Source organism: Melospiza melodia, chromosome 3 (assembly GCF_035770615.1).
Source record: "Melospiza melodia melodia isolate bMelMel2 chromosome 3, bMelMel2.pri, whole genome shotgun sequence".
In the NCBI taxonomy this organism is placed as follows: Eukaryota; Metazoa; Chordata; class Aves; order Passeriformes; family Passerellidae; genus Melospiza; species Melospiza melodia.
In genome coordinates this window covers 136,617,324-136,629,478 of record NC_086196.1, presented here as the reverse complement: position 1 = coordinate 136,629,478, position 12,155 = coordinate 136,617,324, and the positions used below count along the sequence as shown (strand labels likewise).

Here is a 12,155-nt window from a genome sequence, read left to right as displayed (position 1 = left end):
GAGTCCCTTTGAAGCCAAACCATCCCAAAATTCCATGATTAAAAAGAGCAGAGGAAGGTGCATTGCCCACTGCTCTCCAGAGCTGTTCTGCTCCTCATCCACGAGGGACCTAAACAGTCTGCCCAAGAAGAAGCATATTTACACCCATTGCCAGAGAGGGAAAGTATAAATATTTCCAAAGCTTTATGAAGGCTGGTACTTACAGTCATGCTTTGAAAGGGAAAGAATAAAGCAAAATATTCAATTAGAAAAAATTACTATAATTGCAGGTTCTATTTTATCCCTCCATTAAAGCAATAAAGTGCCTCAAAATATTGCTAAGCTGGGATACAGAGCTTAGTGCTACTTAACATATTAATATACATCCAGGGGGGTTAATTTAATTTAGATCTGCATGAGGGTCTCCTCTCCTCCCTGGCCCCTATGGTCTCCCCCTACACTTCCAGCTGGATATCCATCCATGCTTCTCCCCCCATTCCAAGGGATGGACACGCAATGCTGAGGCTGGACATAAATTCTGACATGTGCCACACACCTCTGGAGCCAGAGGAGCCATCAAGCACATCCATGCACAGCTCCACACACACAGATTCCCAGCTTAAACCATGTTTGCCTGCCTCTCAAAGCTCTGATGTCTGAGTATTTGATTTTCTGTTGGACAAAAATGTCCTATTCCTGCTCTCTGAACATCAAACAAAATCCTCTTGGAAATGTAAAATCATCCCATTTTGCTCTAATAGCACATAAATCCCATGGGAAGGGATTTGCTGTTGAAAGTCACCGAGCAAGGAACTGCTGAGGCTGAAGAAGGGGCTCTTCCTCCCAGCCTTGGCTCTCTCCATGCTTTCTCCACACTACGGTGCCACAAGCTGCAGTTTTCCCAATATAACCTCGCTCTTCCCAGCTACAGAAGATAAGTGAATCTTATTTTAGGGAGCCCTTCATCCTTTTAATTAAACAAATTTATATCACTTCTCCGTATCTCATAGCCTCCATTATCTTTTGTGAACTCCTACAATTCTGTTGTAAAGATATATTGAAAAGCGCTAATTGAGATAATCTCTGGAATTCAAGAGTTGCTGTATTTTTAGCCATGTTTTAAAACTATTTTCCCTTTGTTTCTGGAATGCCTCCCATCCTTCCTCCCATGCCAGACTGTTTACATTATTTAAATGCCTTCTGCTTATACCACTCTTTACAATTTTTACTTCAACAACATCGGCCTCCGTTGCTCTTTTTTCCCTCGCTTAGACATAACTGGGATGAATTCCAATCCCAAACTCAAAACCACTCCTGGTGCTTCACTGCTGTCTTCTGTGTTTGGTAGATCAGGAAACGTATTTCTGCCATCCTGTCATCCAGGGCTGCCTGTGTGGGGGATCCAAGCATGAGGAGTTAAACTGATCTTTTTTTTTATAAGAGAAAATTGGAGAATGGTGAATTTCCCAGAGACTGGAACTCTTCAAACTCACTGGGATATGTGGCATGTCCCTGCTTTAGGAGATGATCCTGAGCCACCCCACTGATAGGATGGGGGAGCTCATCTCTCCTGGACTTTTGTTGGAGAGTTGTGATGTCCAGTGTCCATCACAGAAGCAAAATATGGTCCTGCCCCTACAGAAAACCCCACAGAACCCCATGAGCTGAGGGAGGTTCTGGCAGCTGGACATGATCCTCCCTCACTCAGGTTTGGGTTTTTCCCACAGGTTTAATTAGCAAAGTGATAAAGGCAGCTCCAGCTGCCAGAGCCTTTTGCATTGTGGCTCCTGAGGAGTTTTTAATAAGAGTTCTGCCAAAATGGTGGGGGTTTTATGGGAAACTTCTCCCACATCAAGCAGACCTGTGAAGGCAGAAAAGGTGGTGTAGCTCAGCAGCTGACAGGAGTTTTCCAGCATGAGCTGAGACCTCTGCAGTGTCCATTTTTGTGTCTGTTCACAACAGGCTTGGTTTTCCTAGCACTCATTCAGTGACCATCTAAAGAGCACTGAGAGATTCCTGTCTTAGTCCTATTTCCCACAGGGTTTTGGGACAGGGATAAGATGCCTATTCCCTCAGCCCATCCTGTACAGAGGGGGGGTACTTAAACAGGGTGTACAAAAAAGAGGAAAATTGACTTTCTACATGGACAGATAGTGATTGGACAAGTGGGAACAGTTTTAAACCAAAAGAGGAGAGATTTAGGTCAGATATGTAGAAGGAATTCTTTCATGTGAGGATGGAGAGACCCTGGCTCAGGTTGCCCAGAGAAGCTGTGGCTGCCCCTGCATCCCTGGAAGTGTTTAAGGTTAGGTTGGAAGGGGCTTGGAGCAACCTGGGATGGTGGAAGGTGTCCCTGTCCATGGCAGGGGTGGCACAGGATGATCTTTAAGGTCCCTTCCAACCCAAACCATTCCATGAAATGATTCTATTCCATAACAACATGGGGATATTTCTTTGGGATACCAAAATCCTGCTGCAGGTAAACCAAATCAGGATGGAGCAGAGGAAGAGGAGGTCATAATAAAGGCTCTGGGCTTGAACACAGAAGGTTTCAACAAAGCTGCCAATTCTGCAAAAATTTTCTGTGCAGCTGATGTCACTTAAGGACAGACTGTGAATATTTCAGAGGTGAACCTGAGCTCTCACAGATTTCCAAAAAAAGGAGACGTGAGGAGCAGCACAGTCTTCAGGTCCCGTTATAGTTTTGGGGACACATTTGAGATGGCCTTTTGCTCTATTTTTTTGCCTCTTGGCCAAGATTTGAATTTCTTCCTGGTTCAAGATATGGAAGTAAGGAATAAAACACCCATTTATACTGAAATAATGAAACTCCATCACTGAAATTTGTTCAGGAATGGACAAATAGCAACTCCTGAGACTCCTCCACAGCACTGTGAATGTAGTTCCTCTGCTACAGCATTTCCATATAACCAAACACAGGCTGAAACTGGAATACAGGGTGGTTGGAAATTTAAATCCCAAGTGGAGAGAGTGACAAAAAAATATAAAAATAAAAATCCATCCATGGAGACATGCAGTGGGCTGCTACTGGGACACAGCTAAATGCTCAGTCCCACAATCCAGAAGATTTTGGGAGCATCTTTGACACTGCAGCCTAAAGGACATGGGATGTGCCTGCAAAGATCAAGCAGTTCCACTCCACAGGGTTAAAAATACAAGATATTCCCCCCTCCATCAGACTGCTGGTAGGTTGGAGGATTTTCTAAATATCCTCCTTCCCTGGAAAGCTCTTTCCCCATTTTCTTGGGATCTGTTTGGAAAAGCATCTTGGTGCCCTAAATGATGATAGGCTTGCCCATTATTCTGAATGCCAGCACATCAGAAGAAGGTGGGTCAATGAAGTGACAATATTTGGCACATGTTCTTTGCTTACGCCTTTAATTACAATTTAATTTTCTCTCTAGCAAAGCTTTACTCTGACTCACAATTCCTCCTGCTTAAAAGCTTCCAGGTGTTAAAACACTGCCTTGTACTACTGCTGATTTTCACTACAGTCAGGTGCTAAAAATCAAGTCAGGATTCAAGGGAAATAAAACAAAATGAGTAGAGAGCGGAGTTGTGTGAGGGATCCAGACTTTTCCACAGGCTCACCTTCATTCCCCAAGGAAAATTACAAATTTGACATCCCATTTCTGCTCCTTGCAGTCTCAAGGCGGAGCAAGCAGCTCTCCTCCAAAGAGATGCTTTATCACCATCAGTTCTTCCTCCATCCTTTTCATTAAAAGAAATGCTCCCTGAATAACCTACATTTGTTCAGAGAGGAGAACCACTGCAAGGAATAAAGCTGGCTCAGTGCAGCTGAAAGCAAAATGGAAGTGTCTGGAAAGGTGGAAAATACAGAGCCTGGAATTTTAACACATAAAAAATGGTGAGCCATCTTTCCCTCCTCCCCTTGGCACCCTGCCTCCCCTCCACCAGGAAAGGCACTGTCAGGCTGCCACTGGCATTAGAGATAAAGCCATAGGGAGAGTGGGAAAAAAACAAACAGCTGTTTTTCCTGGAGTTCAGCTTGAACAGCTGAAAAGGGATGTTGTGGTCAAGGTCCACATGGGGGGAGCATTTAGGAAAGCAGCCTGCAGCTCAACTTCAAAGCAGTTGGGTTCCCTTCCAGTTTTTGGACTCCTGGAGATGCTGTCCCCAAAATACCTTGCAATGGTGTCTTCACCTTGAAAGCCATGGAAATTTTATGCTGGTTCCAGTAAGAACTAGGTCAGGTCACCCAAGCAGTTCTGCTCCCCTTTTATACCCCCCTAAAAACCAGGGCAGGGGGTGATGAGCTGCTGTCACTGCCCAGCACCATGCAGCTCTTCCTCAACAGCATCCAAGAGCAAACCAAACTCCAGTTTCTCCTCCAAATCCCATCCCCACCTGCCCAAGCCATGCTGTCTCTGCAGGAACACTGGGTTGCATGGGAAGGGGAGTTCCCAGCAGCTCAGGGCAGGATATTATTTCTCCCAAGGAAAGATTTGGAGAAATCTCTGCCCTCCCAAGGCTGGCCCAGCAGATCCGCTCCAACATCTGTGGTTGGACCCCCTCTAGTGGGAACCACTCAACAAGACACGGAGCATCACCACCAGCAGCCACCCATGGAGACCCCACTCGAGGGATAAAGCCCTTTTCCCATCGTTATTATGATTATGATTATTATTATTATTATTATTTCCACTCTCTCACAAGCTACATGTTCTGTAGATGTTGTTGGACCTCTACACCCACAGCCCAGCACTTCCTTATGGAGATCCTGCAGAAATGGGGGTGGAATGGGTAAGTTTTTTGAAAGGGAGAACAACCTCACTGGAAAAAAAATATAAAAAGTTAAACCCCAGACCTGATTTTGTAGGGAGAACATATTTATCATCTATCCCAGAATGTCTTCCCTCTGCCAACTTGTCAAAAACTGACAAAACTCCATACTATAAAAGCAAGCTGTTAAAACTTGGCTAAAAGGAAAAACTCAGCTGCCAGACAAGCTAACCAGAAAAAGCTGAAAAAAAATATTCCAACGTGCCAAGGAAGGCAGCAAATTTACAGAAAGTATCTGAACATCCCAAACCAAGACAAGGAGGCAGCATTGGGTCAGCAGCTTCTGGTTCATCTGCTGTTTGACAAGCAGATGGCTTCCACTTTGAGGGATTCAGACAGAGAACTTCAGAGTTGTAGCTGCCTGTATTTCTAAACTATCCAAAATAATGTGTCTCCAACTCACAAAGTTCATCCCAGACAAAGTATTTTAGGAGCGCCTGAACCCACTCAAACACAAAGTCATTAAATGCCACATATTCCATTTAAACCCATTGATTCATCCTTCCACCTCCAAAGATGAACAGCTCACAGATTTGGTCTTTACACTAATAAAAAAGATGCCAACTCTCTGCCTAAACATTAGGAATTTCTCACCGTGTACATACACAAGACAATTTTTAATGTCACAACAATGACAAGGTTTGTTGTGGTTTGCTGGGGTTTCTTGCACAGAATGTTTTTCTCCTAGATCTGTATTCAAATCTGTTTTAATAACAAACCCCACAAATAGAGCACATTCACGTCCCAAAACTCACCATCACTGATGGTTTAACACACACACAGAGATTTCCAGCTGGTCAGCATTCATTTTAGCTCAGCTCCACATCCCGTTAATCCAATGGAATCCAATAATGTTTGCTTTAATAGCACAGCACAACGCAAGGGATCCGACTTTCCACTCTAAACCCCCCATTCCAGGGCAGCATCCATGACCCAGTAACCCACTTCCAGCAGAGGTTAAGGAAAGGTACATCAGACAGGGAAGTCCACTCCTGTCGTTCATACAACCTGTGCAACTACTCAAGATACCAAAACTTCTGCTTCTCCTGAATTTACATGGCTGAACAGCTGCAGCAAAAGAACAGCCCTGTCCTCACCTGTTTCCAGCAAAACCACAGCATCCCTCCTCAAGGAACAGCCCTTGGCAGCTTGCACTGCAGCGCCTCAGTAATGAGCATAATGTGCCCCAACTGGCATCCTTCACTTTTTGGATAGTCTGAATGAATTGTTCAAGTCCTCAAATTGAGAGGAAAGGTGAATATTGTAGGTTTATGAAGGTAAAAACCTCAGGAGCTGAGCTTTATTGGTGGGAATGGCATTGGAGATCAGACTACTGGCATCCATTTGAGATCAGACTACTTCCTGCAAGAATTCAAAATAAATACATCTATACACACACACATATGTTTTTACTATTTTTCCAACAGCCACTACAGACAGACAGTATTAACACATCCTTCAGATCCCAGCTGAACTAAAAAAAACCACAAAAACTCCAGGAATATCACTAAGTGGCCCCTCAGCACTCGCACTGCCCCCTCAACCTTCCTGCCTGGTCACGATCCACCCTCTGAATATGACACAAACAGACAAAGCCCTCATCCAGACTGCTCCAAAACAAGCTCCTTCTCCCACAATCCTGACAAAATGAAGAGACAGCCTTGCTAAAATAAGATCCCGATGTATATTTATATTTCTGCCATAAAATGCTATTTATTCACCATCTTATTGGCGAGTCTTCCCAGTATTTACGAGAAGAAGCCGCCACAGGAATTGTGTCATCCCTCAAAATCCAAACGCACATTTACCTAACGTATTCAGGATGAGAATTCCTCTACTACTCCAACCTGCCCCCCTCCAATTCTCCACGGTTTCGTTCCCAGATGCTGAGCAACACCCACGACATCCCCTACGTAAGGTACGATCCCAATTACGCTCCGTGCAGCGGCAGCGCGGATCCGTGATCCCACGGGAGAGCAGGCTCGGAGCATTACGCACTGAACTTACGCTGTCCCAGGTTTTCCTCCTCCATCCCCACGCCTAAACTTCCCCCCAGCAGGCAGGGATTGTGCTGCAGGCAAAGCTGGCCAAACCAGCGTGATCCAGTATTAGTCCCATCACCGCATCCGAGATTAATTTTAATGGCGTTGGCAATAGCTGGAGTGGGAATGCAAAAAGACACCCTCGTGGAGGCTGCTCCACAGATCCCAGGAAGTTAATTCTGGCTCTGGTCAGATATTGGGAGTGGGCTCCACGCTGTCCAGCGTGCCTTAAAGAGCAGGAGCTGGGTGCTGGTGGGATTACAGATCAACAGGAGAGAAAGCTCCCTGATTTCACCTGACATGATCTGGGCTGCAGCATTCCTTATCAGTCCCCTTTGGCATTCCCAGCCCTGCACAATCTCAGAAGCAAATGTTTTTCCTCTGCATTACCCTAGCAGGGAGAAGTCTGGGCAACTTGAGCTCTGTTTCTTCCTATTACCCAAAAATCAGCCCCCTGCATGAATCCCCTCTGTCCCTGCCGGCATCACTTCGGCATCCCCCTCCCCACATGCTCACTCGACTGTGCCACGGCATGGGGTGTTTGTGCACAGCTAAAACACAATCATTTCTTCTGCCTGACTCCAAGAAAGGAAAAATCCAACTTGCCAGAGGAGCATCTGCATTGATTTTGCTGATGGGATCAGCATTTGGGAGTACCAGGGGAAGCAGCAGAAAGGGTCGCGGACCAATTCATCATCCTCGCACGCACCACCCACAGACATCCCCCTCCCGCCACCCCCCAGCCCAAATCCCGGCCGTAAAAAACCCATAAAAATAGAATAAACCCCCAAGCAGAAGTTGAGAACAAATGTGCTTTGAACGCTGCACAAATGACATTGAAGATGCAGAAGAAATATGTATTTGCTGTTGCACTGCATGATTGCATGGGCTTATTTCCTACGTACACATCTCACGCACCCTTCCCACGCAGATCCCCTCCCCTCCACCCCCGCGGCTTCTTCAAAAAAAATGGGGAAAATAAAAATCTTGGATCCCTAAGGATTATTTGAAAAGCTACAAACGCTGAGGGACCCCCATCTGGAGCCTCTTCCCTACAGCCTGACCCATCCATGGTGTGGAGGGCGTGCAGCCACCACCCTGTGACACAATCCAGAGTTGTCCCTCTACCCCCACCCCAAATCTCACACCCCTTCCACGTTCCCAACCCGCGCCCCAGCTCAGAGGATGCTGGGCCACGCCGGGTTTTTACAGCTGTCCTTACACCACCTCTTTCGGCAAGCCCGACATCTCTGTGGCAGTGTTTGCATCCACAGGCTTTCATCCTGGAGAATCCCTCCCTGCCTCCTCCCACCTCTCTTTTTGGGGAGGATAACGTAATTTCCAGCTCGCACTGGAGGATGTTTTTTTATTCCTGCCGAGCCCGAGGTCACTTGCCAGACTCGTCCTCTGGCCAGTGTCTCCTCCACCCCAGGACCTCTCTCTCCGGCAGGGAAGAGTCCCTTATCCCTGACCTTCAGGCTGGCACCGGCAGCCCCACCGCCGCCGCCGTCCCCACCGAGGAGGCTTCTCCTTTCTCCACAGCCACAGCCGAGGCATCACGCTGCGTTTTTCCACTCCCACCACCGGCTCCTTCGGTTCAAGGGGAGTCAGCGAGCCAGCAGCTCCCGCTCCCGCTCTTCTGGCTGGGGGGAGGCTCTCGGGGATGGATGAGACCCTCACCCCTCATCCCCACGGGATCTGTGCCAGGAGGACATCAACCCTCTGGAACCAGCACGTCCCAGTGCTTGGCAGCCACGGGTCCATCCCCCTGCAGACCCTCTCTGGAGCAGCCCCTGCGTTCCATGGGGGCTTTTTCTCATTGCCCCCTGGCTCCAGGAGGGGGGCGATGGGGTGAGTCCCCTCCAGGGACACAGGACCTCCCTCTGCAGTGCTGCCACTGCCAGGGTCACCCCCAGCCCTGGGCCTGTCCTGGAGGGAAGAGCAGCTCCATGAGCTCCCTCCCAGTCCTGCCCCATGTCTGTGGAGCACCATCTCATTCCCACGGAGCACCATCTCATTCCCACGGAGCTAGAATCCCTTCCATCCCACACCATGGGGGGCACAGAACTGTGTCCCCTCCAAGCTGTGAGGTGACAGCAGCCCTACTCCCTTCTCCTCAGCCCCACATGCTGCATCTCTGCTCCCTTTGGGGCTCTTCTCAGTGAAGAAGGGGTCACCCCAAATCTCCACGTGGGGAGCACCAATCTCATGTTCTGCTTGTACCAACCAATGCCACTCCTCCCACCTCAGCCCCACAGACATATTTTGGGGGAACTTCTCTTCCCCTCAAAGGTCCCCTCAGCACAAGGGGGCCCTTGACACCTCCTCCACCATGGGGAGCACTGGCAAGGGTCCACCTCAGACAATGAAGTGACAATGACCCCCATGTCCCACAGGCTCATTTTGTGGGTTTCTCATCACTCAAAGTTGGAGCAACCCCCAAATCTCCACGTGGGGAGCACTGCACTGACCACCACCACCACCTCAGACCACGAGGTGACACTGAGCCATGTCCATCTCACACCACAAGCCGACAACAACCCCCATCTGCCCTACCTCAGCCGGGGACAGTGACCCATGTCCACCTCAAATCATGAGGTGACATTGACTCCCATCGGTCCCACCTCAGCCAGGGGACACTGATCCACCTCAAGCCATGAGATGACACTGCCCCACGTCTGCCTCCAACCATGAGATAACAGCAATGGCCATCTGGTCCACCTCAGCTAGGGGACAGTGAGCCACCTCAGACTACTGAGGTGACACTGACCCCCATCTGCCCCACCTTGTCCAGGGGACACTGACCCACACCAAACCATGAGATGACACTGACCCACCTCAAACCAGGAGGTAACACTGACCCACGTCCACCTTGGACCACGAGCTGAGAGCTCCCCACCTCATCCAGGGGACAGTGACCCATTTTAAACCAGAGGGTGACACTGACCCATGCCCATCTTGGACCACGAGCTGACAGTCACCCACATCCGCCTCAAACCAGGTGCTGACAACCACCTACAGCAGCACACTGACCCACGTCCACCTTGGACCACGAGGTGACACTGTCCCCGTCCATCTCAAACCAGGAGGTGACACTGTCCCCGTCCATCTCAAACCAGGAGGTGACAGTGCCCCACATCCCCCTCGGAGCAGGGGCTGACGCTGCCCCCCGTTCGCCTCGCACCGGGCGCTCGCAGTCCCCGCTCCCGCCCCTCCGCCGCCGCGGTCCCCGAGACCCAGCGCGCCGCCCGCCCCGCCGGGGGCACGGCGGAGTCCCCGGCCGCCCCTTACCTCCAGACCTGCCCCATCTGCAGCAGGTGGATGACGGACTGCCAGACCCAGACGGAGATCCTGCAGAGGCGCTGCGCCCCGGGGGTGGCGGTGCCGCCGGCTCCTCCTACCCCGCCGGCGGGTCCCCCACGCCGGCCCGCGGTCCCCCCCATCATGGGCGGCCCGCGGCTGCTGAGCCCCTGCACGGCGCCCAGCCCGCCGCCCGTGTAGTCCTGCACGAACCAGCGGAAGCTCAGGATCTGCACCAGCACCGAGGGCAGCAGCACGAAGGCCAGGGTGAGGCCGCACCACAAGTAGTCCCGCCGGCCGTAGTGGTGCAGCGCCAGCCACAGGTCCGTGCCCACATCCCCCAGCAGCACCAGCAGCGCCAGCACGATCCACAGGCAGTCCAGCCACGGCCGCTCGGCCGCCTCGCCGCCCTCCGGCGGCCCTTCGGCGGCGGCGGCGGGGGGGCGCGGGGCCAGCGGCTCGGCGGCGGCGGTGGCGGCGGCCCGCCCGAAGAGGTTCCGCAGGCAGGCGCTCCGGCAGCCCCAGTAGCAAGACGACGTGTTGCAGCAGTGGCAGATGTGCAAGGAGCTGCTTGCGCCCGGCTCCTCCGCCACCTCGGCCGCCGCTGCCCCGACGCCGCCGCCCGTGGCCGCCGCCGCCTCGTCCAGGTTGTGCAGCTGGGCGAAGCCGCTGCCGCCGCCGCCGCCGCCGCCGCCGCCGCCATCCGACTTGGCCGCCATCTTGCTGCCGCCGCCGCCGCGTCCCCGGCCCGTTCGCCGGGCGCTCGCTCGCTCTGCCCCCCCCGTGCCCGCTCCCCCCGCCCGCCGCTTCCGGGGGCGGCGCTTCCGCGGCGCGCGGGACGGGCCGGGGCCGCCTGGCGGCGACAGCGACCGGCGGCGGGGCCGGCGCGGACGGGAGGGAGCGGCGCCCTCCACACGCCGTGCCCGGGCACGGACAGCGCCCGCCGCAGCGGGATGCTCCGTGCCCCGTCCCGCCTGGCCCGGGAACTCACGGGGATGAGGCCTGGGGAAGGGGAAGATGAGGGGAGAACTCAACTTGCTCGTGAGGGGGAGAGGAGGAGCAGGCACCGGGCTGTGCTCGGTGCTGGCCCGGACAGGAGCCGAGGGAATGGGCTGGAGTTGTGTCAGGGGAGGGTTACGCTGGATACTGGGCAAAGGTTCTGATCCCAGAGGGTGACTGGGCATTGGGACAGCTCCTCTGGGAATGGTCGCAGCACCAAACCTGACAGAGTTCGAGGAGCAGCACTTGGACAGCGCTCTCAGGCACGGGGTGGGATTGTTGGGGATGCTCCTGTGTGGGGCCAGGAGTTGGACTGGATGATCCTTGTGGGTGGTTCTCTGGACAACCTCTGCCCTCACAGGTCTCAACGCCCTCACAGGGAAGAATTTCTTCCTCAAATCCCATCTAGCCTTGCCCTTTTTCAACTTAAAACCATTCCCCCTTGTCCTGTCACTCCATGCCCTTGTCCAATGTCCCTCTCCAGCTTTCTTGGAGCTCCTTTACAGAATTAGGTTGGAAAAGACCTTTGGCATCACCAAGTCCAGCTGTTAACCCATGGACATGATCACGCCTAAATTGTGTCTCCAAGTTCTACATCTACACATGTTTTGGAAACCTTCAGGGATGGAGTTCCACCATCAGGTTTCCTTGGGCAGCCTGTTCCATTGCCTGACCACTCTTTCCATGAAGAATTTTTTTCCGAATATCCAATCTAAACCTCCCCTGGTACAACTTGAGATCACAGAATCACAGAATGACAAAATCATTTAGGTTGGAGAACACATATGTAATCATCAAGTCCAACCTATGGCCAAACACCACCTTGTCAACCACAGCAGAGAACTGAGTGCCATGTCCAGTGATTCCTTGAACACCGCCATGATGGTGACTCTAAAACCTCAATGGGCAGCCTGTTCCAAAGTCTAATCACCCTTTTTGTAAAGAAATTCCTCCTAATGTCCATCCTGAACCTCCTTTTCAGCCATGTAAGACCTAGGCTCTAAGATCTCC

At 51.6% G+C, this 12,155-nt stretch overlaps 1 protein-coding gene across 2 annotated transcripts in view; it reads right to left on the bottom strand.

Annotated features, from left to right (window-relative positions):
* Positions 1 to 10,864, bottom strand: part of XKR6 (XK related 6) — a 186,549-nt gene extending 175,685 nt beyond the window's left edge. Inside the window, exon 1 of one of the 2 annotated variants that reach the window (XR_010027283.1) lies at positions 10,137 to 10,272. Coding sequence is in view for 1 of the 2 variants with exons in the window: in XM_063153174.1 (XP_063009244.1) it covers positions 10,137 to 10,864 (728 nt within the window). In the remaining variant the exon portion in view is untranslated. Of the gene's footprint in view, positions 1 to 10,136 lie in introns of both variants that reach the window. The other variant, XM_063153174.1, reaches the window with a different exon arrangement.
* Between the last annotated feature and the right edge of the window lie 1,291 nt (positions 10,865 to 12,155).